Source organism: Stegodyphus dumicola, chromosome 8, assembly GCF_044657685.1.
Source record: "Stegodyphus dumicola isolate Sdum_Otavi_A_Nest chromosome 8, ASM4465768v1".
In the NCBI taxonomy this organism is placed as follows: domain Eukaryota; kingdom Metazoa; phylum Arthropoda; class Arachnida; order Araneae; family Eresidae; genus Stegodyphus; species Stegodyphus dumicola.
This window is the reverse complement of record NC_140775.1, coordinates 58,295,642-58,320,776: the sequence shown is the minus strand read 5'-3', so window position 1 is coordinate 58,320,776 and position 25,135 is coordinate 58,295,642. Positions and strand designations below refer to the sequence as shown.

General features: G+C 31.7%; 1 protein-coding gene across 1 annotated transcript in view; it reads left to right on the top strand.

Moving 5' to 3' along the window:
- Positions 1 to 13,892: 13,892 nt before the first annotated feature.
- The window catches only part of LOC118201421 (uncharacterized), a 426,452-nt gene continuing 415,209 nt past the window's right edge, over positions 13,893 to 25,135 (top strand). The window contains exon 1 of the mRNA XM_085821882.1: positions 13,893 to 14,017. Within this exon, the coding sequence (XP_085678008.1) occupies positions 13,900 to 14,017 (118 nt within the window). The 5' untranslated portion in view covers positions 13,893 to 13,899. The remainder of the gene's footprint in view (positions 14,018 to 25,135) is intronic.

The window sequence follows — 25,135 nt, the reverse complement described above, 5'->3', positions numbered from 1 at the left end:
TTCGCCCTCTGTCGTCTGGGAGAGTCGGCGATTTAGTTTTCCTGCGGGTGAACGTTGGTTTTGTTAGGTCAATTGCAAGGATTATTGCATTTCAAAGCCTTGTCGCCAAACCTTGAGTAATAATAACCTAAACTTTCATTTCGCTATTACGCCTATTAATAGAATTACTTCTAGAGCGAGATCTGAACTGTTGACTTCTAGAATAATGACTTTTATTCAGTTCGCTAACTTGTAGGGATAGCTCTGAAATCTGCTCTTGTAGTTTAACTAAAACATTGCCATCTCTAAAGCAAGCCATAACGACATTCTGATGTGACTTTGATTTTATTTCCCACATTTTATCGCATCACCGCTGATGGATAAAATGCTCGAAGAAAAGATTCACTTACCTTTATAGAGACATTAGATTATTTCGAATCCGGAGAGATGAAAAAGGAACAACTCCTTCGCCGGGACTCGAACCACTGGCATCCCGAATACGCGCCGAACGTGCTGACCACTAAACTACGAAGGCGGGAGAAGTATCTTATTACTTTATCTGAAGCTAAATTCTTCATTTCACATAACATATTCGTCACCTACTTCAAGAAGCTCCTATCAACCGAGACATTCCCAAAGCCCTACAAGATAGGACAGGTTATTCTATTTCTAAAGAGAAATCGAAACCCAGCAGATGCCACATCTTTTCGTCCCATTTGTCTCTTATCGGCAATGGGTAAAGTACTGGAGAAAATAATTATGAACAGGCTGCGCCACCATTTGCATATACATGGCTACCTAAGCCCCAGGCAATACGGGTTTAGGACAGGCACGTCCACGGTCCATGCGCTTTATGATATCAGAGAAGCAATACTAGAGAACCTTCATAGCGGCCACTATACAGCCATGATAAGCATTGATCTTAAGAATGCGTTCGATACACTATGGTGGCCGGCTATCAAACAGGCTCTGCGAAAGGCACAATGCCCGAGCAACTTGTATAAGATCATATGCAACTACCTACAGGATAAAAGACTCCTGGCAACACATAACGCGGGAACATTAGAGCAGGAGCAGACAAGAGTATGTCCGCAGGGGTCGTGCGCGGGCCCACATCTGTGGAATTTGACGTTTAACGAAGTTCTATCAGCAACATGGCCAGCGCACACCCAGATTTACGCATATACTGATGACGCGGCATTAATAGTAGAAGGTCGGACTAGAGATGAGTTACAAACCAACTGTAACGAGGTATGTCCACTATTCTACGTCTTATGCAATAACTTAAAACTGCAAATTGCAGAACACAAATCGAAGATTCTGTTAATTCCAAAAAAAGGGAGGATCTCTTGTAAGAAGACCCACAATCAAGATCAATGGACAGAGGATACGGATAGTTAACCAGTATCTGGGTCTAACGTTCGACTATAAGATGACCTGGATTCATCGGAATAGAAGGTAATATGTTTGTTTCCATTATGAGATACAACAGCAACAAAGAAGCACAATATCACAAAAAAGCTAATTATACATCTGTGCAATTTTTAGAGCACAGCAGCGGAAAAATATGGATATCTGTAGAGAATTCGAGATCACATCAGAAAAAAGAAAAGATAAGAAAAAATATTTATTTATACAGCTACGTTCGAAGTAAATAGTAATAAGTTAGAAAGCACAATGAGGCTTCAGATACAAATGCTAAATATCTGGAAGAAATCACCAACGTTACAAAATAATCACATAATCCTAAATATCGGAATCATTATAGCCAAAGGATTCCTAGAAATTACTGTAAAAAAATAAAATTTGCACTATATGATCTAGAAAAACTAGCTGAAACAGTTCCTCGTAAGACTTCAAGAATCATATAGCAAAGAAACGAACAAAATTCCTGGCAACAAATCAGAATGCATAATGAAGCTTCAGAAATGGTTCTAATTATTACAGAGCAAACAATCATCCCTGAGAGAGGGGGAAAAATTTATAAGTATTGCAATTTTTATAACAGAATGAAATGAATAAGTAAAAGGAAAAATTCATCCACATTAGCACGCACTCAAACGAAGTTCAAAGAGCAAAAATTTCTCCCTGTCCCTGTTTTGTAGTAAATATTGAAGGTTAGCGAACTACGGTATCTACCAAATAAAAAGCCCTTCTTCCCTCTTCAAGAGAGTGGGATGATGAAGAAATAGAAGCAAAGCTTGGGTACGGAAGTTATGCAGAAACAAATCATATGCCAACAAAAGGTTTAAAAACATATTAAAATCATAAATGATGAGCAGCAAAACCTAATATAAATGAAGAAGAAGGAAGGAAAACATCCAACCTTAACCATGGGATTTCAGATTATATTTACAAAGGAATATTTTAATTTCTTGGAAGAGAACAAAGACATAATCGTAAGATTAAATGCTCGTCATCGTTGATAAAATAGTTAAATAAATAAATAAGAAAATCCAAACTTTCATAATTTACGAATAAGAACGTTAAGAAAAGACAAATTGAGAAATAACTTTAAAACACGTCTGCACACTTCGCTATCCATTGCGCTCCTCAAAACATACTTTGCGCCTATATTGTTTACGTGAGCTTACATACGTATACTGGTTTAAATGCCAAGTGGGCAGAATATTTCAGGTAAACGTTCTTCAAATGCAGAATATATTCAAAACGTGTCAATATTTTAAGAGTATAATGAAAATAAAGTATTGAAAAGAGGTAAATATGAAGCAGTTATATGACTAAAATGTTATATTAAAATCAAATTGATACAGAAAATTACGCTACGTATTCTAATTCTGTTAAAGAATTAATCAAACATATTAAGATTTATTTATTCATTCATATCAGATGAAGCTCTTAAACGCTTTCTATTTAAAAATAGTCTTTACTTACTTAGAAATGACAAAACTCTACGCCAATTCCTCAGTTAGATTACATAACTATAAAATCCCGTTTTCACTAGTGAAATTTTCAGACCATTGAACCCAGGAGAATTTGATGCCTTTGTTAAATAAAATAAAATAAAAAAAAAAAAAAAAAAAAAAAAAAACACTCACTCGTTTTGATACGAAATCGAGTCTATAGGCATTTACAGATAAAACAAAAAACAAATCAACAGTTTAGGTGGTAATATCATTCAAAATTTCCAGTTTAAATTGCTTCCTCAGAATATGAAGATCCATTAAAGACCCACTTACTTACTCAGCAGAAATTTAAGCCAAGAAACGGGCACGAAATTTATGGATGAAAGGCACCCCCTCTTTTTGAGATAAAATTGAGTACCTATATATTTTATTGCATAAAACAAAGAAACAATCTTAGCCAGAGGTTCTCAACCAGGGGAATTTCAGAGTTCCAGGGAGCATGTGGTCAACTTAATTACAAGGGGAAAAATCTTCGGAATCATGTGCAAGCTATTTCACCTCCTAACTGAATCTTCAGGTCTTAGCCTAAATAGGAGGAAAAGAATCTACACGGCGATCATAAGACCCATTATTACGTATGCATCTCCAGTCTGGGCAAATGCCAAACCGAACGATATTAAAAAGCTGCAAGTTATCCAAAACAAGTTTCTCAGGATTATTACAGGAGCTCCGTATTATATCAGAAATAAAAACCTGCACCGTGACTTAAAAATTGAATATGTGAAAACTTACATCAACCAGCTCAATGAAAATTTCTACAAAAAACCAAATCATAATAGCATAGCGGACTTTTCAAATATTTTGAATTATGAAATCATAGAGGATGATTATTACAATAGACTTTTCACTGCCCATACCATTAATATGTTGAATTTGCACACCTAACTTAAGCAGCATCGACTTGGGTCACTTTCCGAGAGGGTGACCACCCACGTGACGAGCCTAACATCTCAAAGTGCCTTGCTTCTATCCACCAGCGCTGGCTCCTTATTCGCCAGCTCCTGATCCCGGCTTTCCCACCTCCGGACTTTGAATTTCTTTTAGCCCCATCACCGCCACCAGAGGGCGACACATCTGACTGCTGGTTATTTTCTTCTTTTTCCTCCCGTTCACTGCTCCCTCCATGGGATTTATTCTGGCATTTTTCATCACCATGCCCATTGTGGATTTACATCAGGTTTACAGGGAAGTACTGCGATTGCAGTAGACCCCCTGTATAAATACTTCTGTATAAAAGTATCAAAGTATCAACTTAATTTCACCTGATTTCCACTATGACGTTAAAAAACATATATTAATTCCTTTGAAACGTTGCTGATTTCGAACTCGTTTCTTGGGCTCAGTGTTCAGCTAGAGTAAATGGGCATTAAAAAGACATCAGATGGAGCCACCAAGTTCGAGTCTTTTGGACTCAAATTTTTCTCGTGTAAACTGGCCTTAAGTTATCACGAAACTCCGTTATCATAGAAGCACGTTTACACTAACGGAACTGTAAGCGCGTATTCCAGAAGAAACACAAGCGAAATTGACGATTTGGTTAGACGGAATCAGTTTCAGGTGCTAAAAATATACTTCATTCATTACAACTTTAATAACATTATCCCTAAGTTATTTATTTCACAATTATATTTCACAATTAATTTTTCATTGCTTACCATGCCTATTTATCAGTAGTTCCTCAACTCAGCCTAAAAACTACTAAACATATTTCATAATAGCCTAGCTCCAGGCCAGCTTTTGGATGCAGCAGGCGATTAATATAACTGATGCACTCTAAATTAAATAAATTAATTACTCAAAGCGAAATATATATTTATCTCTGATAAGAATAACTTACCTGGAGGTGGCTTGCTGTGCCGCACATATAGTTGAAACCAGTCTTGTTTCAGAAAGACTTTAACTAAAATATCAACAGGAATTATATCTCTTGATATAACGTCTTCCATTACATTTGCCTGAATGCATACACTCACAAAAATCACAGTGTTGAAATTCATAGACATATCATGTAGGTCCTTAATTCCTGTCTTACTTATAAATATTTTATTGTTCGGTTTAGAAATACATATCCATTTAACTATGTCTAAATATGATCAGTATTTATTTGATTGATATCTGGACTTTCAAAACATATTATACCAGTATTTTATGCTGATATCACTTTATTTCTGTCCCCAGCCTTCGAATTGTTAAAGGTCTGGCAGGATCCCGCAATGCAGTAAATTACAGGCAATAGTTTTTTTCTTTGAAACAATTTGACCTACAGCTCGATGACCTCAGCTCATTAATGTAACTACAAGGGAGAAAATTCCTAATTTTTTTTATTTGAATTCAAAAATATTATCGAAGACTTAATATAAGAATATTAATAAAATAAATAAAAAGGAATAATACATTTTTGTTTTGTTCGAAACATTTTTAATTAAAGCAAAACTTCAAGTCTAAAAAGTAAATTTAAGAATAAATGTTATAAAAATAAGTTAATGTTTTAAGCAGAAATATAGAAACTTTAATAAATTGAATATGTAGTTAAAACTCTCGAGTTTTCAGGTTTATTTTTTCACGGACAAAAATATTTGAACAACAGTTCAAAACTTGCACATTTTTCCAGAGTTTTAATATATCATTACCGACATAAGTGAAGAGGAACAGGATTACTAGCTAGAATCTATGAATAAATTCAGGAGGAAAATACCTTAAAGGTGACTTGAACGGAATTTCATTCATGCCAGGTTTTGAAAATTTGACTGACCTTTGTCCATTTTTTTCGTCATCAACGTACATTTATAAGGTATTTCTCCCGTCTGCTTGGCATGCCTTCGTGATGTTTTGGTCTGCACGCTAGGCGCGTATTCCAGAGGTCTGCGGTTCGATCCCCGGCGAAGGCGTTGTTAATTTTTTCCTCTTGCCTGCTTCCAAAAAATACCTAATGTCTCCACAGTGGTGACCGAACTAAAAGGGTGTTGGATGAGGATTCTCCACACCCAGGATTTGGCGATTTGTTCCTCTAAAAACCCCAGTCGCTCTTTAAAAAGGGAAGTATATAAGGTATATCTCCCGCTTTTCTAGTGTGCCCGTGGTGTAGTGGTCTGTACGCTGGGCCTGTATTCCAGAGATCCGTGGTTCGATTCCCGGAGAAGGCGTTTGCTCATTTTTCCTCTTTCTGCTTTCAAAATATATCTAATGTCTCTACAAGTTTTTCTGTTTTCAGTCTATGAAGTTCAAAAATACACCTGCTTAACGTCAGGTGCAAAAAATAATTATGGCTGTTAAATTTGTTCATTTTTCAACCAATAGTATGCTAGTAAAAGTAATAAGCTTGTTCCCAATGAAGAGAAGTTATTTAGACTTAGCATAGTTAATTAATGACCAACATAGTCTCTGCCTTCAACTTTTTACCCGTCACAGAAAAGCGCACGAAAGCTTTTAACCGATAGATAAAGACATGCATAATAAGTTTACTTCCTAAGAGATAATTTAATTCCTAATAAGCGAGTGTATCTCATGGTAGACCTCCAGAAAACAAGTAAAATAAAAAAAAATATTTTGTTTAATAAATAATCGGCTACGTATCTTTGAAATAAATGATTTTCATCAGTGATTTACTGATAACTTAAGCAAATGTTTTAACTTCACATTTGTAACAATAACAGAATAAGCAATTTTTAGAGTACATATATATCAATTTCATGGTTCGCACAACGCCATCTTATTATAACTATATAATTAGTTGTTACTACAGGTAAATATATACTTCAAATACACATAATTAAGGAACTCCGAATCTCTTTCGGGTATTGTCCTCTTCTTTCCGATCTCATTTTTTGATTTAGAACTTTTCCCATCTGCTTAGTTGCTTGTTAGTTGGAATGCTCAGATATTTGTTGCAACAGCTTATATGGCAGTGGTCACAAAATAAAATAAAAACTTTCTCCTTTTCACAAGTTATTCAGAAATCCTGCCTCCTAATTTTTTCAGTTTTTAAACTCCATCATTATTATAATTAGACAGACAAGAATTTACAACAGGCTATTAGTGTAATGAGAGAGAAAAGTACAGGCCTTCAACTGCATTCGGAAAGTTTTGAAAAATCTAGGACTGCTGTAAAAATCTTAACAGAAACTTATATGAATTACTCATGTCAGCGTAATTAGAAGATAATTCTTTTTAAATGAAGTTAGATTTTTCAGATATGCTCCTCAAGCTGAAAGTTCTTCGACTATTCTCTGATATTGGCAAAGAGTTATTAAGTAGGTTTCAAAGAACTTGTTACATATTTTGAATTGTTAGATAGAATACATATGATTTTTACATAATACTACATTCTAGCAGTATTTTTAAGAATCTTGCTGAAAAAAGTTTCCAATTTTATTAGAGAAAGTACTTCTTGATCTTTTTTCCAATATTATAAGAATTCGTTTTGAAAAATTACAAAAAATAGCTATGGATTTTATTTTCATTCCTTTGAATATTGATCCTAGAAATTACGGTTACAAAGTTTCTCAGCTTAAGATACAGAGATTTACATGATCTTCTCAATACTTAGGATGGGGAAGATTCTGTAAAAAAAATCTAACAGTTCATATTACACCAATAGAGTAGCAATTACAGTTCTTAAAATATTAATTATATTTTAATCAATAAAAGAAACGTACATACCCTTTAAGTACAGATTTTGTAGAGATGTGTTAAAATGTTCCATGAATGAAGAAAATTCTGTAAAATAAAATCTGACAGTTCATATTACACCCATAGAGAAGCAATTAAAATTCGTAAAATATTAATTATATTTTAATCAATAAAAGAAACGTACATACCCTTTAAGTACAGATTTTGTAGAGATGTGTTAAAAAAGTTCCATGATAGGAGAAAATTCTGTAAAACAAAATCTAACAATTCATATTACACCCATAGAGTAGCAATTACAATTCTAAAAATATTAATTATATTTTAATCAATAAAAGAAACGTACATACCCTTTAAGTACAGATTTTGTAGAGATGTGTTGAAAAAGTTCCATTAATGAAGAAAATTCTGTAAAATAAAATCTGACAGTTCATATTACACCCACAGAGTAGCAATTACAATTCTAAAAATATTAATTATATTTTAATCAATAAAAGAAACGTGCATACCCTTTAAGTACAGATTTTGTAGAGATGTGTAGAACGTTCCATGATTGGGAAGATTCTGTAAGACAAAATCTAACAGTTCATATTACACCCATAGAGTAGCAATTACATTTCTTAAAATATTAATTATATTTTAATCAATAAAAGAAACGTACATATCCTTTAAGCACACATTTTTTAGAGTTCCATGTAAAAAATGTTCCATCTGAAATAAAAAGACCATCTAAAAATACAATATCTAATACTCTCTTGCTAAAGTTGGAATCATTAATCACCGAAATGAGTATGTTTCATTTTGTGTATGCTTACTATATTTCTTCTCATAAGTCTAACTAATTGAAAAGTGCAGAAAATGCGTAATGAATAAGCAAATTTATTCTCGAATATCTCCTCTAACCTGAAGGTAATAGTAACAAAATTTTGTTTTTTTACTTATACATTTATTACAATAAACTTTATGAATACTTAATATATTGATATTTATAATATATTGATATTTATAATATATTGATAATTAATATATTGATAATAGGATAATTAATATATTGATATTTCACTAATGTACAGCTTTACTAACCTGACGTAATACTAAATGGTAGTCTGTTTTTCGAAAATTCCCCTTCTCTTAGCTTTAAGCTTTGACAGATATCTGCTTTTTATTAGAAAAAGGAATTAAAATTGACAGACTAACTTCAGCACATGAAACAGGTAAACTATTCATTCATTCTAAAGAAATAAAGCTCATACTTGTCTTTTTCGAACTTCCTATACATTTGTATATTTATTAAGAACTCCTTTTTTATATTTACGGTAGCGTAAACTTCTTTTCTTTTCGAAAATGTCTGCATTTTCGGATGGACTATGGAAACGTTGACACAGTAATTATTATGATTAAGTGGAACAAGGAGGTTTTATTATGGCAAAAGTAATGGCTTTTGAATGCTGAAAATTTTGATTGTTGCTGATATAATTTTCGCTGTTATTTGTCTGAGTAATTATTTTTATTTCGGGTGGGTTCAATTTTCGTTTTTCATAAATAAATGCGACTTCAATGATGCATCAGATTCCACTTCTCGTTTTCCTTCTTTTTGTTGTCTTCTGATTGGATGCAAAATTCCCGAGCAAAACTGCTAAGTTTTATTACATTTTTATCCGATATAAGCAGATGTTTCTAAAAACACGTGACTGATGTTAACTGCTTACATCAACAATAAGTATTAAATTGTACGGCTATTGCAAATGCGCGGCTTTTTTGAAGTCAATTCTCTATTGTCCTTTCACCCAGTTGCCCTCACTCTTCAGTATGGTGTTACTATAACACGTGTCCATTACTGATCTACATTTCTTTGAATGTAAATTAGAATAGTCTCAAATTTTTGCCACAGTTCTTTAATTTTCAAAAAAAGGTTGGTGACATTTTACTTCGTGCAAGGAAATAAAATGTCACCAACCTCTTTTTGAGGAAGTTCTGTAATCGCTGAAAATTTCGAATATCGTATTTCAACGAAAATAGACATTTTAACCCTCTCGAATCCATTTTTTGCGATTTTTTGCGTGACACCTGTACATACGGACAGAATAAAGGATTATTATTCCAAAACGAATTATAAAATTAATTTAAAATGGATTCAGGTTGGATTTTTTTTCCCGTGACATCCTTTTTTCCGTGTATGAACGTATGTGTGTATCTATCATAACTCAAGAGCGATTAGCCGTAGAACGTTGAAATTTTGCATAAGGGATTGCTATAACATCTAGTTGTCCACCTCTTTTTTCTTGCAATCGGCAGCACCAAACATATACATATATAAATGCACACCCTCTCTCTATATATTTATCTATCTAGCTCGGGTAGCCATAATTAAACTGACAGTCCTCACAGTATTCTGTAGCTCGATCTATTTGCGAGAATGATGCCACATTTTGTAGGAATATTAAACAAGACGGGGGACGAAGGATTCCGCGAAAAAACAAATTAGTTCCAAAAGTCACCGCTAGGGGAATATTTGGTGTTGTGTAATAGAAAATAGTGTGTTAACAAATGCAAATAAATACGGAAATTACCTTTTATTTTGCATTCAAATGAGGTTCAATTTGGCTGCTGTTGTTGTGGACCACATATTGCATTCTGTGCACAGTATGCACAACAGCAGAAAGTAACATGTCTGCAGGAATCTCCCGTACAGTCTGCGATATGTTATCCTTCAACGTAGCCAGGTCCTGGACCACTCCTTGATAGACCTTGGACTTAAGGTAACCCCATAGCCAGAAGTCGCATGGGGTAAGATCAGGCGACCGAGGTGGCCATGCAGTTGGAAAGTAGACTGTTCTGTTGGAATGACTGTTTCTGTTGTGAATTTCTGTCGTAGCATCTGTTCCACCCGTACAGCAACGGTGTGGAGGGGCTCCATCTTGCATGAAAATGATTTCCCCCAGGCATTGTCTTTGCTGAAGTGCTGGAATGACAAAGCTGTTCAACATGTGGCGATATTTCTCTCCGGTAACAGAACAGGTTTCCGGTCCTGTCGGGTAATGTTCTCATAAAAGAATGGACTACGATAAATTCCGCTAAACTTTATCGGTGTTTATGTAGATTTTACACTTTTTTTAAAGTGTTGCCATATTGCACTTAAACTAAATCAGAAAATGTGCATTATAAAAAGTAATTTTATTCCGTACTAATTTGCATTTGTTAACACAGTATTCTCTATTACACAGCGCCAAATATTCCCCTAGCAGTGACTTTTGGAACTAATGTGTTTTTTTTTTGTGGAATCCTTTGTCCCCCGTCTTGTTTAATCTTCCTACAAAATGTGGCGTCATTCTCGTAAATAGATCGCGCTACAGAACACTGTGAGCACTGTCAGTTTAATTATGGCCACCCGTTATATGTATTCAAATACTCACCCTCTTACACGGCTCTGTCAGCTCTATCTTTTTATTCTTACATGCTGGTAGTTTGTGCACTATTTTACTTTAAAAAGGATTGAATGATATTGCTTTTTTTGTCCGGTTAAGAGTTTTATGCCTTTAGTTAATCTGCGTGCAATAGTTGTATAATTATCAACAATTTAAAAGTTTATGTAGTGCTAGGCATAACGATGCTGCCATTTATTTACATTTGAAATTATTAGTGGAATAGTGAATTAAGTCCATTGTACGCCAGGTTTAGTGTCATTTTTGTCCAGTGGGACCAAAAGTTAATTTTGCGAACGGATTTTTTTTCCCGTGCTCGTTGGCCGAATTGCTTGTTTTGGAGAAGAAACTCTAATTTTCATTGTAAAAATTTCCTTTTAACTGTATTTAGTGTTTTCGTTTTTCTGTATTTTGCATTATTTAATAAAACTGTTTTGAGCTTTTATGTATTTTTGACTTGCCGCGAAGTAAGAACTAAATTGATTGGATGAGAAATACATCTCTAATGAAATTCGAGGAAATAAGTTTGAATGAAGTGCAGTAAAAATGCTTATAATTTAGTAGGCCCTACAAGGAAGTTAGTAGATATTTTTTTATTGCTAGATAAATCTCAGAGAAACGTAAAAAAATGAGAGCCGTAAAATGTGGCAAATAGTTTTGAGAAGTTATCCCTTTTTTGTAATCAAATGAACTTGATAGTTTTACTTAATATAAGTCATTACTGTTAGCACAATTTATTGAATATATTTTATATTAATTGACCCATTTTCATATAATTAGGAACTGTAATGTCACTTCTCTTTTCGGATAGCTCTTACTAGGCTGTAAATAAGCAAACACTATTTAAGTAAAAGTTTTAGAAAATTTCAGGGAGAGAGCTTTTGGAAACGACACTCTCTGTACTTCTTTTATATTGATGATGAAGCAGCCATCCATTGGGTTAAATTAGCATACGCCCAAGAAATCCATTATTTGAACTACTTTATAAATTGGAGCATTTTGAAACAGTCCTTTAATGACAAATACCAAAAGGACATGACTATTGATTGGCGAACCACTCAACCGGTTATAAGATCATGAACTGAGATAAGGGATATGCTTTGTTAGTGCTATGAAGAGTTTACTACATAAAACTCATTTTTGGTATGTGAGGGTGCATGAATTTTCATAAGTTTTGAAATACCAGTTCTAGTACCGAAATGAATTTATCTTGCGGAGAAAAGTTAGGGGGTATATTTGTGTAGGGGGGAACTAGCTAATTTATATATGGTTAATATGTAAAGTATGTTCATATTAACATACTTTTCCTGAAAATCATACTAATGGTACAAAGAGGAAAAACGCAGGAAAACATACTTAGTACTGTTATTTGGTCCAGATATGCTACAGTTGCTAGCCAGCATTAGCCACTTTGCTAGCCGAATTAAATAGCATACTTAGTCAGATTAACGACTAGTCAGACTGCTAAATATAATAAAATTGAAAGTTACCTTTTATCTTGTAATTTTATTCTACAAACAGTATGTTAACTCCTCTGCAACATGTTTCACCCCACATGTGTTACCAATTAAAATGAACGTTGATCGTAAAGACGTCAAGAGTTCGTAAAGATCACTTGAATAAATAGATCAAATAAAGGGGAAGATTTGACTCTTTATTGTAGCTACGAGCGATATAAATTTTTACGGTTAAGAAGAAACAGATAAAAATTAGCTAAGCAAATATCACGCTATTCTGACTAACGCATGAATGAGTATTATTACGAAACCTGTCCTTGAATAAATATTAATTTACTTTTCGTATTTAATTACGAAACCTGTCCTTGAATAAAAGCTAAAACGGAGAGTATTTACAGTTAACAACACTTCCATCTATAAGAAAATTAGGCAAATCTTGTATGATGGAGTATTCCTATTGATCTCTCTGCTTATACTCTTTTGAAAGTAGGACGAAAGAGAATAAAATAATAGAATAATATTTAACATGTAAATCACTGTATACCAAATCAGTTTCAGTTAGAGGAAATTAATTAGAGAATAATAGTCCAGATGAAAAATCTGAAGTTCACAACACTGTATTAAAAGCATAAAGTAATATATAAACTTGGCTCAGATACGCGAATTTTATTTTCCAGATATACAGATAATTGCGCTAAAAGAAGAGAAAATTTAAGATAAAATTCAGAAAAAGCTTAAACTCATGCTTAAATTTTAAATAAATGGCTTAAATTCCTTAGATAGCTATTAAAATATATTAATAGCTGTCTAAAAATGTGAAATAAATGAAAAAAAAAAGACGTCTTGAAACTATCGAGCAGAGAAACAGAGATGTTGCAGAAGAAAATTTAAAACCTGAGCGTGTCTTAACAGTAAGAAACTCCGTTCGTTTTATGGTACTTAGCATTAAAGAAACAAATAATTATAGTGCATTGTTTAAGTTGTATGCAATAATGCATTTGCTAAATCTTCTGTGCTTTTAGTAAACATATTACTGATACTTTCACAAGGAAAATAACAAAGTTTTGTTAATTTGAAACCTAATAAAGTTGTTGTGTGTCTGTTTGTTTGGTGTAGCATGACACATTTTAGGAGCTTAACGGCTATGCAATATATGAGAATTAACAGTACATAATACAATGTTGCTTGCTGTAAGCTAAATTCGTTTTAAAACCTGTATTTAATCCACGTGTTTAGAGCGCAAAATTTCGCAACAAATAGTTAAGAAGTTTGCTTTTTAATCCCAGAGAAATCAAAAGCATAAAATGCGTCTCATCCAAAATTTCTCGTTTTTTTCCCTTGCTTCTTTTAGTTTCCCTCTTTCAACCCCCAATACAAAAAATACCAGATGGCAGTTCCGCGCATGCGCCGACCGAAGTCATTTCGGATCGATAGAAACGGATGGAGTGGGGAGTGGGTTAGAATCAAGGGGGGTAAGGGAAATGCAAAATGGAGGACCGCGGTTACGCTTCCTCTCCTGATCGACGTTCTAAAAGATCATCTGTGGCCTCGAACCGCTATGCGGATGCGGATACGCTATCCGCAAGGACGAATCAGAGCCCTAAAGGTAAATAAGGCAGTTATTTTTTCCCTTCCTATTCTTAATTGAAACTGCGAGTATCTGCTCAGCCGACACACACTTCTGTGCGTATGACCATGCGTGCTGGTGTGTTCGTTTGGCATTGCTTCGGGAACGTCTGCTGCGATTCGTCATCGTATCACTTTGTAAACAGAACTTAGAGAGACTAGGTAGTAATTGGATTTGTGCCGTAGCGGCAACGTGGTTGCATGCAATAAAAAGAAAGTTGATTTGCATATTGAATGAGCTTTTCTTTTAACTTCTGAGTACAATTATGATTATCGTATAATGTCGGAATTGAAGTTAAGTAGTTATAGCTCAAAATTTAAACATTTGTGTTTCAGTACTTTTTTAAAATTCACTTATTCTGTGTAAATTACTGGTAATTTTTAAGTGAAACCACAAGTTGTCTTTTTTTATCAGAGTTTTTATACTCATCTTCGTATTTTTGAATAAAGGAATTCTAGAACAGTTTAGCTTTTATACTTTTACCAGATGTTAAAAATGGTACAGAAGCAAAATTTCAAATAAGAGAGATATAAAAAAAATGGCTTACAAAATATCATCATTATCTGATACTTTTAAAATAAATTAATACCGGCTAAAATAAATTTAGCTTAAAAATGTTAATTTCTTGTTCACATTTCGTAGCAGAGAATGTGACTTGGAAAATGAGTATTATTTTTCCATTTTTATACCATTTTTTAATATTTTCTAATATTGCTATATTTTGTTAGTATCACTAAATTATTTAATCAACCATAAATATTTATGTAGATGTAGGACACAGTTACGAGATTTCTTATCAACGGTGCCAATGTGAATAATTGCTCTTAAATGCAACTTTTTTTTTTTTTACATTTTAAAACGGAACTAAGTATAATGAAATAACAGATAAACAGAAATTTCATTGGTTTTTTAATTCCTATGAGTTTTGTACTTAAAATCTCATTATGGAAAGAAATCTTAAATTTTAAAACCATTCTTCGGTAGCACAAATGGAACAAAATAAATCATGATTGACGAAAAATGATGATTTTTCATTTAGTGATGAAATAATTTAGTACAGACATGTCAGAAATTATATGAAAAAATTTTAATTTACAATAAATTTATTACTTGCATTGAGATAACATGTGTAACGAAAATATAATTCCTGTACAAATCAATAAATTAAGCGGTGAAAAATTAAAATATTGTTAATAGTTTGTAAAAAAAAGAATGAAATTTGTTTTGATCTCACTAACGTATAGCAGAACATCAGGTAGTTACGAAATATTTCTTATTTCTGTATTTCAGTAATTCAACTATGATTTTTCTTTGGCGATTTCTGTTTCATTTTATATGTACTTAAAAATGTGTGAATGCACAATTAGAAAATTCTTTCAGTAGAAAATGTAAAATTTTGAAGTCACAAATTCTTCATTGCCATCATTAACACTTGTTTAAATTGAGATACTTAGAACAAATTAGCCCCTTCCATTCTGAAACAAATATTCATATTTTATTGCTTAAATTACCTAAAATACATGTACACTACTAAAAAAAATGGGACAGTTCTATATCTCCCGTTCTACTGGGCCGATTGACGAAATTCAAACTGCGTTCTTCATGTCTCAAAAGCTCGACTTAGGATATATATTAGATTTATATATAGCTCTACTCTAACATAGTTATTTTGACACGAAATCGGACTTTTTCTGAAATAACATACCAACTTTTTCCATATTTCGATTCTACGACTCAAATTATGCCTAAATATTAAATTTTATAAAATTTGGTGCGAAATTTGCGGAGAAATTCAACAATTTATGTTGGCGCTTTTTATTCAGTTTGCGTCAAAATTAGCTCACTTGGCGAACTTCTTAATATGTGGCAACCTATTTTCATTTCCATTTTTACGTAGTCCGTAAGAGGAAAAAAAGATCCAATCGTTCCTTCTTTCAAATAATGTTCTTTATATTATATTTTTAATTATAATTGTTATTAATTTTAGCAATTTTTTTTTTTCGAATTTCATTTTAATTGTTTAAGTTGCATGGTTTCTTTCGAATAACTGTTTTAAAAATTTCTATTTACTCATTTGAACTGCGTAGTTTAAATCAAAGGTGCACTGTTTATATTTTTCAAATAGTTTTCTTTATACTATATTTTTAGTCATAGTTACTATTTTAGGTAATTTTTAAATTTTTAGACTTTTATTTTAATTGCTAGTGTCGCATTGTCTCTTCAGATAATTATTTTCATATTTCCTATTTATTCATTCGAACTGAGCATTTTAAATATATTTATTAATATAAATTTTCCAGAATTTGATTTTATTTATTTGAATTGCGTCTCTTTCGGAAGGAAACTTTGTAACCCAGACTACGATGCGTTTGAAAACTGCATATATTATATTAAAAGAGAAAATACAGTAAAGCACAATTAACACGCCTTTCAATGTTCCGTTCAGAAAAGATATATATAAATAAGAGAGATGTATAACCAACATTCTAACTTAGGATGACTTGCATACACTGCTTTAAACAGTTTTATCATTGTGCGCATTGCTTTACACAATTTTATCCTACATTTGGTTTCTTAAAATGTTATTCATATTTTAGTCAGATATTTTATTTTTGAAATCGCAAGAATCAAACATCATAAGATTAAAAAATTGTCAATTAAAAAAATGCAAATACTAAATTTTACGCAAAAAATTATTTTTTCTTCTCTTTTTCTTCAGGCATTCTGCTTCATTCTTGCTTTTTTTCTTTAGGCATTCTGCAAGTATATTAAAAAGCATCCAACGTTTCGAAAAGTCTTGTTATTTCTGACAATCATTTTAAATAAAATTATCGCCTTCCATTTCATAAAGGCACACAAACGGCCGAGCGGTAAAGTCGCTGAACACTGGTAGTTCACTCCGGGGTTCGAATCCCGGTAAACGGGATGGTTGCATCTGGTTGCATGGGCGTTTTCGTGGATTTTCGCATGTGTAACGTGTACGCCAGCTGGTTTCCCTTAGAAAGTTCTTCAGGAAGGCATCCTTCCTTTTAGGCAGATAGCCCTGTTTTGCCGTAACTTAATAATCCAATTCAATCCATTTCATCAGTATTTGGTCAGAGCCTTTATCAGTCATTAGAAGCTAAGCATTTTGAAGGTATGAGACGAAAGGAAAGACTGGTTTCATCAAGAGGTTTTGGTTTATTTAATTACCGCTCGGCCGCTGTTTCATCAGGAGGAAAAAAATGTGTTTAGGTGACATCCACATACATCACTGGATAAACTCCTGAATCTTCAAATAATTCGACTGAGAAATCATGGAATTCTTCGTTTATGATACGATATCATGTTCTATAAAGTAATTTAAATTTATACAACCATATAGTCTAAAACCAGTCGCTCTTCACTTTAATCTGCAATGGTATCGTTTTTGTCTTTTCTGTTAACCCCATAAGCTCAGTTGATGGTATTTTCTGGTGTACAAGTGTTTTCTCTTTGAACACAATTCTTTGAAGTATCCTGAAAGTATATTCAAAAGCGTCCAACTTTTTGAAACATCTTGGTATGTCTGACAACCAAATTTCCTTGCAAATTTTTGCTTACTTTTCTCCCTAATTTTCTTCTTTCTTTCTACAGTTATTTTCAGTGCTCACACAAGAAAATTAAGATTTTTTTATTGCTAGACTTCCACAAATTTTGCATTCTTGTCAATGTTTTTAAAATATCAATTACATGAATTGCGTTTCAGCTGAAGACAGCTTTTCATTTTCTAGTCATTTTAACTAGTTTAAAGCGAAGTCCAAAGGATAAATATTTTAATTAAACGTTTTTTTTTTGCTAAATGTCAAAGAAATAAAACTGTCCAGCAGTGTTTATTCTGTACCACCATGTGACCCGATTCTTATATCGGCTGAAACAATCTAAATCATATTAAAGATCATGTTTTTTATACAATCTATAACGCGAGAGAGAGATTAGCTTCTTAAAACATTTTTTCTAAGAGAATTAATATAAAAATTTATATTTATATATGTTTTTAAAGCTGGGACTTGAACCAAACTGTCAAACTTTTAAAGTTTAATTTACATGGTGGTTAAAGTTCCACTTTGAAATGGTCATAAAAAGAAAAGTAAAAGGCTTAGTATATATATTCACTATACTATATGTTAATTAAGTATTCAGAGTGTAATAAAAATAGTTTATAGAATTTACGCTGATGCAACGTTTTGTTTGAATTCACAACATGTAATGGAAGAGAAGGCTTGTAGAGATCTGTTTTTGACATGCCTTTTAAAGAAGATATCATACTCCTTTTGTCTCTTCAATGTAAAACAACTTTCCTTTGAGAGGCAACTTTAGTTTTTGGGAAAGAAAAAAAAAACACAAGAAGACAAATTTGAAGAACATGCAGGACGATTGAGTACACATACTTATTTTCGGAACACAAACTATTCTCCGATTGGTTATTGAATAATGAAAAGATGCATTGTCATGCAATACAAAACATTTGGAATACGTTTTCGGACTGACTAAGGTAAGATTAAAAGTCATCTGCTTAATTCACAGCCATTTACAAGTCAACTACTCGGGCAACTGCAGAATCGTTTTGATCCTGAGCTTGCAAGACAAACTTAATATCACCGGATTTAAACACTTCTTCAATCCTCCGAGAACATTCCTTCTTTAGCTCGTATTCTAAGAATATTAAGTGAATACAATTATTGCAAAAGAAACTGAGTATTCATTTGCACTACGGTTTGGTAAATTACTAACGAGTTAGCAAAACTTAAATTCTGCTTTTTATGTCTAACAATACAACAATATTTTAACTATTTACAAATAAAATATTAAATTGGACATTTAATTGGAGCCTCACCAGTTCCCTAGCATTTGAAGATTGTTAAATACTAATTGTTTGTTTCGAAGTCTAATCCAGCTGCATAGTTGGTATTCGTAGTTTTCTAGGTTCTCTTTACAAAGGTTCTCTATGAAAGCATCTTAACCAAATAGCTCCCATATTCTTTCTATGTACAAATAACCAGCTAACCTAGTTTAAGCGCGATTTCCAAGTGAAATTACTAGCAAAACCCGAATGCTCATTAAAAATCATGTAGCTTGCCAGTCGGGAGTAACATGAAAGACACGGCGCCAATAATTGAATTGCTGTTAAGGTACGCTGTTTCTAAACTTATATGGTCATTCCTTAATTAAATATAACTGATTTGTAACTTCTACTAGAGCTGACGGTAAGAATTGAAGTGTAAATAACTAATATCTTTTGCAATCCTGATTAATATAAAATTAGAAATATTTGCATAGAAAAATATTTTCATTCAGACAGAAAGCTTTTTGAAATATCTGCAATTACTTTATAAGAAGGATTTATTAATAACCGTAAATTACTTATTAAATTACTGATGATTAGAATTCAGTTCTTGACAATTACATTCTAAATTAGAATTTTAAGGGTATAATGAAAATACGTTACGCATAAAAATACGTTTTAGGATAAAAAATGAGTCGATTTTTTATGTTTAAAAACTTCTTAAATTCATTTAATAAACATTGTTACCCTCGTTGTTAATTGATTATAGAATGTTGGGTGTCGTATATATAATTATTCTTACTTTTTCACATAATCTGCTGACTTATTCAGCCATTAAGTAGCTGCAGACCATTTCTACATAACCATTGAACTTCCATTAATTCGGTCTCTAGAGGGTTGTATGTTTATATCATAATTTGACTTTTATAAAAATGATTATTCTAAATCTTATGTTTCTTTAAAAATATACCGTGCTTTAAAAATATGGATGATAGTATCAGCCGCTCATTCAGCCACTTCATAAGCAACAGCTTGCTTAGAAATAAATTATGCAGTTAACTTCATAAAATATTTTCATAAAATCCAAATAAACATCAAACGAAAGTTCTCAGTTTTAAACAATTCGATTTAAACGAAGTTAAAGTAAAGTAGCAAACGATAAAACGCCAAAGATAAACATTTACTCTTACAAATATTTTTACTTCCTTGTACGAAGTAAAAAGGAAGTATTGTAATCGCGAAAAGTTTCAGGCAGCATATTTCAACGAAAATATCACGTTTTGACCTCTTTCAAATGCAATTTAACGATGTATTTCCGTGATATCTGTACGTAAGGACAGAATAAAACACTTTTTTCCTGAAAAAAATTATAAAACTGCTTTAAAATGAATTCTGAAGAGAATTTTTCGTTGCGTCTGTAGGAACGTAGGTACGTACGTACGTATGTACGTATCTCGAATAACTCAAAAACGAGTAGCCTCAGAACGTTGACATTTTTTATATAGGACTGCTGTAACATGTAGATGTGAACCTCGTATTTTGGTTGTCATCGGCCGCATCAAACGTATATAAATATATTTATATACTATATATATATCCACTCTGTTACTCGGCTCAGTGATCTCAGGTTCTTTACTCTTATATGCTTGTAAATTGTACATTTTTTGCTTTAAAAATGATTAAATTATGTTGTTCTTATCTTCCGGTTAAGGGTTTTATGCCTTTCGTAAATCTGGAAGCAATATTTGTACAATTATCAACAATTTAAAAGCTGTTTAAGTGCGGTTAAATTTTTAGTAACATGGCGGCCATATTTGTTTACATTTGAAACAGCAGAATAGTAGATTTGTTGCCAATTTAGAGAGACTAAGCTTCGCAACAACAAAGATAACGCCTTCATTTATTATTGCGAATTAAATCATGCTTAATCCTTTCTGGAATTTTTTCGAGAAAATAAGTGTTTAAAATTTCCTTCGTAATTTTTAATACTGATATTTTGAGTTTTTATGCATTTTTGCCTTGTCGCGAAATGAGAACCGAATTAATTGAATGAGAAATACTAAGTCATCTGTGAAAAACTTTCTTTTTTGTTTTGTTTGGTTAATTTCTTTTATACATAGTTCTAGCTTTATTATAGTATTTGAATAGAACATGTGACAACGATAAGATAATTCTTCAAATGATATAAATTTTGTGCATTCTGAGTTATAATATGTACGAAATATTAAGTGAACTAGAGTGTCGCAATAGTATGCAAATATAGTGAATTTTAAAGAGTGCATTTATTCTATTGTGGTTTATGCGCTGTCGACGAAGTAGATCAGTTAATTCAATCCAATAAGTTTAAATGAAAGTCAAGAAAAAATGCGTATAAATAAATATTCCGTACAAGGAAGTCATGTGCTGTACACATCAGATTTTTTTAAAAAAGGAAGAAAGAGAGAAGTTTAAAAAATAGTTAAAAAATTTGAATAATATCATCTATTATTAAAAATCATAATTTTTTAATTAAATTTTCATATAGTATTAATAAATATTTATTACGCATCATTGAGGGGAAAAATTACATATAATTAATTGTCCGTAAAATTTTATTTGAAATTTAGGGTTAAAAATAGCTGTGGCAATTTACTGTAAAAAAAAATCCATAAAGCACATTTGGCGTTATTATCGCTCAAAAAAAAAGATGCCAAATTTCAAAACGCGAAAATATGTAAATTCGTGTATATCTTAAAAACTTTTGAATAAAAAAGGCTAATTTTTTGCAGGTATGCCTAGAAATAAACCTACTTTAAGATGATGGTAACAATGTTATAGGTTATAATTCAAAAATATTTTCGAAAAATTAATAAAAATTATTTAAAAATAGAAATTAAAAAAATAAAACAAAAAATGGGTAAATTTTATTTGGAATGAACCTAAATTTTGAAATGTGAAAGGAAAAGTTAAAAAAGTTTAATAAAAAAAAAAGAGATATTAATAAATATTTGCCAAATTCAATTAACATTGAGGAGCTAAAAGTTTGAGAGCTAATATTTTAAAAACTACTCGTACGAGTTTTACAAAACTTGGCATTCTGGCATAATTTGAATCGTAGAATCGAAATATGGAAAAAAATTGGTATGTTATTTCAGAAAAAGTCCGATTTTGTGTCAAACTACCTATGTTAGAAGAGTGTTATATATAAATCTAATATATATCCTAAGTCGCGCTTTCGAGACATAAAAAACGCAGTTTGAATTTTGTCAATCGGCCCAGTAGAACGGGAGCACTGTCCCATTTTTTTTTATTTTTTTTTAATTATAAATAATATTTCATTAAATTCAACACTAATTTTGGAAATTAACTTTCAAGCTGTTATTTATTGTTTATATTACTTGTTTGGTTTTAAAACAGCTGAGTAACAATTAAATTGCAAGACATAAAGAAAGATAGATAAAATTTGAGAATATATTTTCACATTTGCTAATTACATTAAAACTCAAATTACAAAAATACTTATGTTTATATGTTGAAAATTCTAGCCGCACAAAACTAAGAATATTAAATTTTGCGTAAACATTTGCTTTAAAGTATAGAGTATTACTTAGTGTAAAAATATATGTGAATATAACTGTCAAAATTCATTAAATTCATACTAAAATGAAAAAAAAAAGGCAATTCTATTTTTAATTAAATTACGTTTTAAAGCATGATTTAAATGTGGAATTAACATGATTAGTTATTTAATTTTTTAAGAAAATTGAAAATATAATCTTTCACCACTGATATATTAAACGTCACAAGTTTGTGATGTAAAATTAAAATAAACAGAAAATTTTATTACAATTCAATATATGATGTTGAGAAAACACAAGTTCCGCTCCTATTGTAAAACTATTAGCAATTGAAAACCGAGAGACTTTTAAAGTTAAATTTGTAAGGAAATAGTAAATCATGGAAATGACTTCGTCAAGTAAAAGATATGCAAAAAAACAGGAATAATTAATAAACTAGATGAGCACCTAATAACAGTATCCCGAAAAGATATAACAATAATGTAGTTTAAACTTTCTTTTTATATAAGGGAAATATAAATATTATGCCACCTTTAACAAAGCTTAAAAACATGAGTAACTGATGTTTGCTTTATATTTATTACTCTACACATACCTTTTCGTTTGGGCTTTTATTTACTCATATTGCACTAATTTCTAACTTATCAAACTTATTGTCATGCTTTATACTAGTACATGCTTAATTACAATGCATTTAGAAAGGTTGATTAATACACGTTCTGTTTGATCCGTTGATTGGTTAATTGATCAATGCAGAATATACGAGAGCTTCTGTACAAGGAAAAGGAGATTATCATGGAGAATTCACAGCCAAATATAGAATCATATGAGTTGCGATTTATTTCAGAGTGATGTGCTCAATTTTTCGTAAACTGAATGAATTTTATTCCTTCTGACCATTTCTTCGTATTGTTTGCTTCGAACCAGAGCAGTGTTTAGATATATTTTCGCCTGAGTCAAAGAAGTAAATGCTCGACCCTAGGTACAATCACATTAAATATAACCGTACATATCTGTATTCAGTGAAGGTAACTGTACAAAATCATACCATAACCCGCATCATATTTTTAATAATAAGTTGATGTATTCAGAAAATTAATACAAATAATGATTTAGAATTTTTAATTAAAAATATGAAAAATTACTTTTTTCATAAATGGCAAGTAGTATTTAAATAATGTAAATAGTACTACAATTAGTATAAAAAGTATTACCTTAATAAACTAGCTCTTTATTAATACTGAAGGTCTTAATTTTCATTGCTTTTAATGAAATAAAATTATTAATAATTATTTTCGAAACCTACTTCATTATTTAATTTATGTTCTTCTACACAGCGATATTTGAATGTTTTTTAGAGAAGGGGGAAAGGGCTTTTTTAAAGTTTTTTAAGCGTTTTTCACCCAAACGTTTGAAAGGCATCGTTAAAAATATTCTTATCGCAATTTCGAATTTTAGTTGCGACTGAACTAAATTGCATTCCTGAATTACCTTTAAAGGGTCTGAATTTGCTTTAGCTACCAGAGTTATTGAAATGGCATGGTTTTTAAAACTAGATATTTCTGATGGAATATTTGAAGCATTTTCGTCAAATTGATATTTAAATGCTAAGTCGTTCAATTTCAAAATACTCAAATCCAGTGACAGTAATTTTCCATCAGTTAGAAACTGAAAATGGAATATATCGCGTTTATGTTTTAATATCGCTGTTTTAGTTCTGAAACTAAAATACCTGTAATTTCTTTCATTTTTACTCTGAAAAAGTATTTTTCAGACAAAATTTGTTCTTTTTTTAACTGATTATTGACAATCTGATTTATAAACATTTCTTTTTCCCTTCTTTTATATTCTGTTGTTTTATTTCCTTTTAAAGCTCAACTTTTATATTTCACAAGAATAGTTTCCCTCATTTGTTTGTGAAAAAGAGATATTTATTCTGTTATGTTTAGTTGTATAATAAATACACAAAACATACGAGGATTACTTTTCTAAGTAGAAGGATTCCTTCATGGACGAATTTGTAGCAGAAGCTAGCTTTTATTTCCATTACATATGGGAGAGACCACGAAATCTTTCATGCAGCCAAACCCATTCGTTGGGATTCGATATTAGATCAAACCTTATACTAAGCGTATAATTTTTGTGCACAAGTGCTGAAGAATATGGTACCCATTTTATCGCTTTAAATGCGCAACTTAAAAAATGGTGATTTTCGATACTTTTAAAAAGTGTAAGTTAATAATCAAACTTTTGCAGCTAATGTGGTGCCCCATTTAGCCGTTCACTTGCCTCACCCTTGTCCCGGTTCAGCTTCAAGTCACGTTTTCAAAGTCTTGGTTTGATCTTTCAAATGACCTTTGCGACTCCATATATCTTGGTTTCCTACGGAAACTTTTGAGTGCAAGTGAGAATGTCAGAATTACAGGCACAACGATCAGTGGGAGAATCTTGCATTTACGTGATATGTGATCATACATTCGCAAGTGATGAGCCTACTTCTTTGGCGTATTCTCAAGTATCACTTCCCTTACCCCACTTTGGAGACTACTGCATTAGATGATAACTAACTTCCTTGGTTTGGTTTGCTTTTAACTTTCCTAATGGAATAAATTTAACTCAAGAGTCTTGACAAACCATAATAATTAAAGTTTCGGTGAGCTTGTGATTGTACGTCGATGAATACAACCTGGCATTTCGAACTGAATTCGTTGTTTTTTAATTGGTTCAACGATAAGA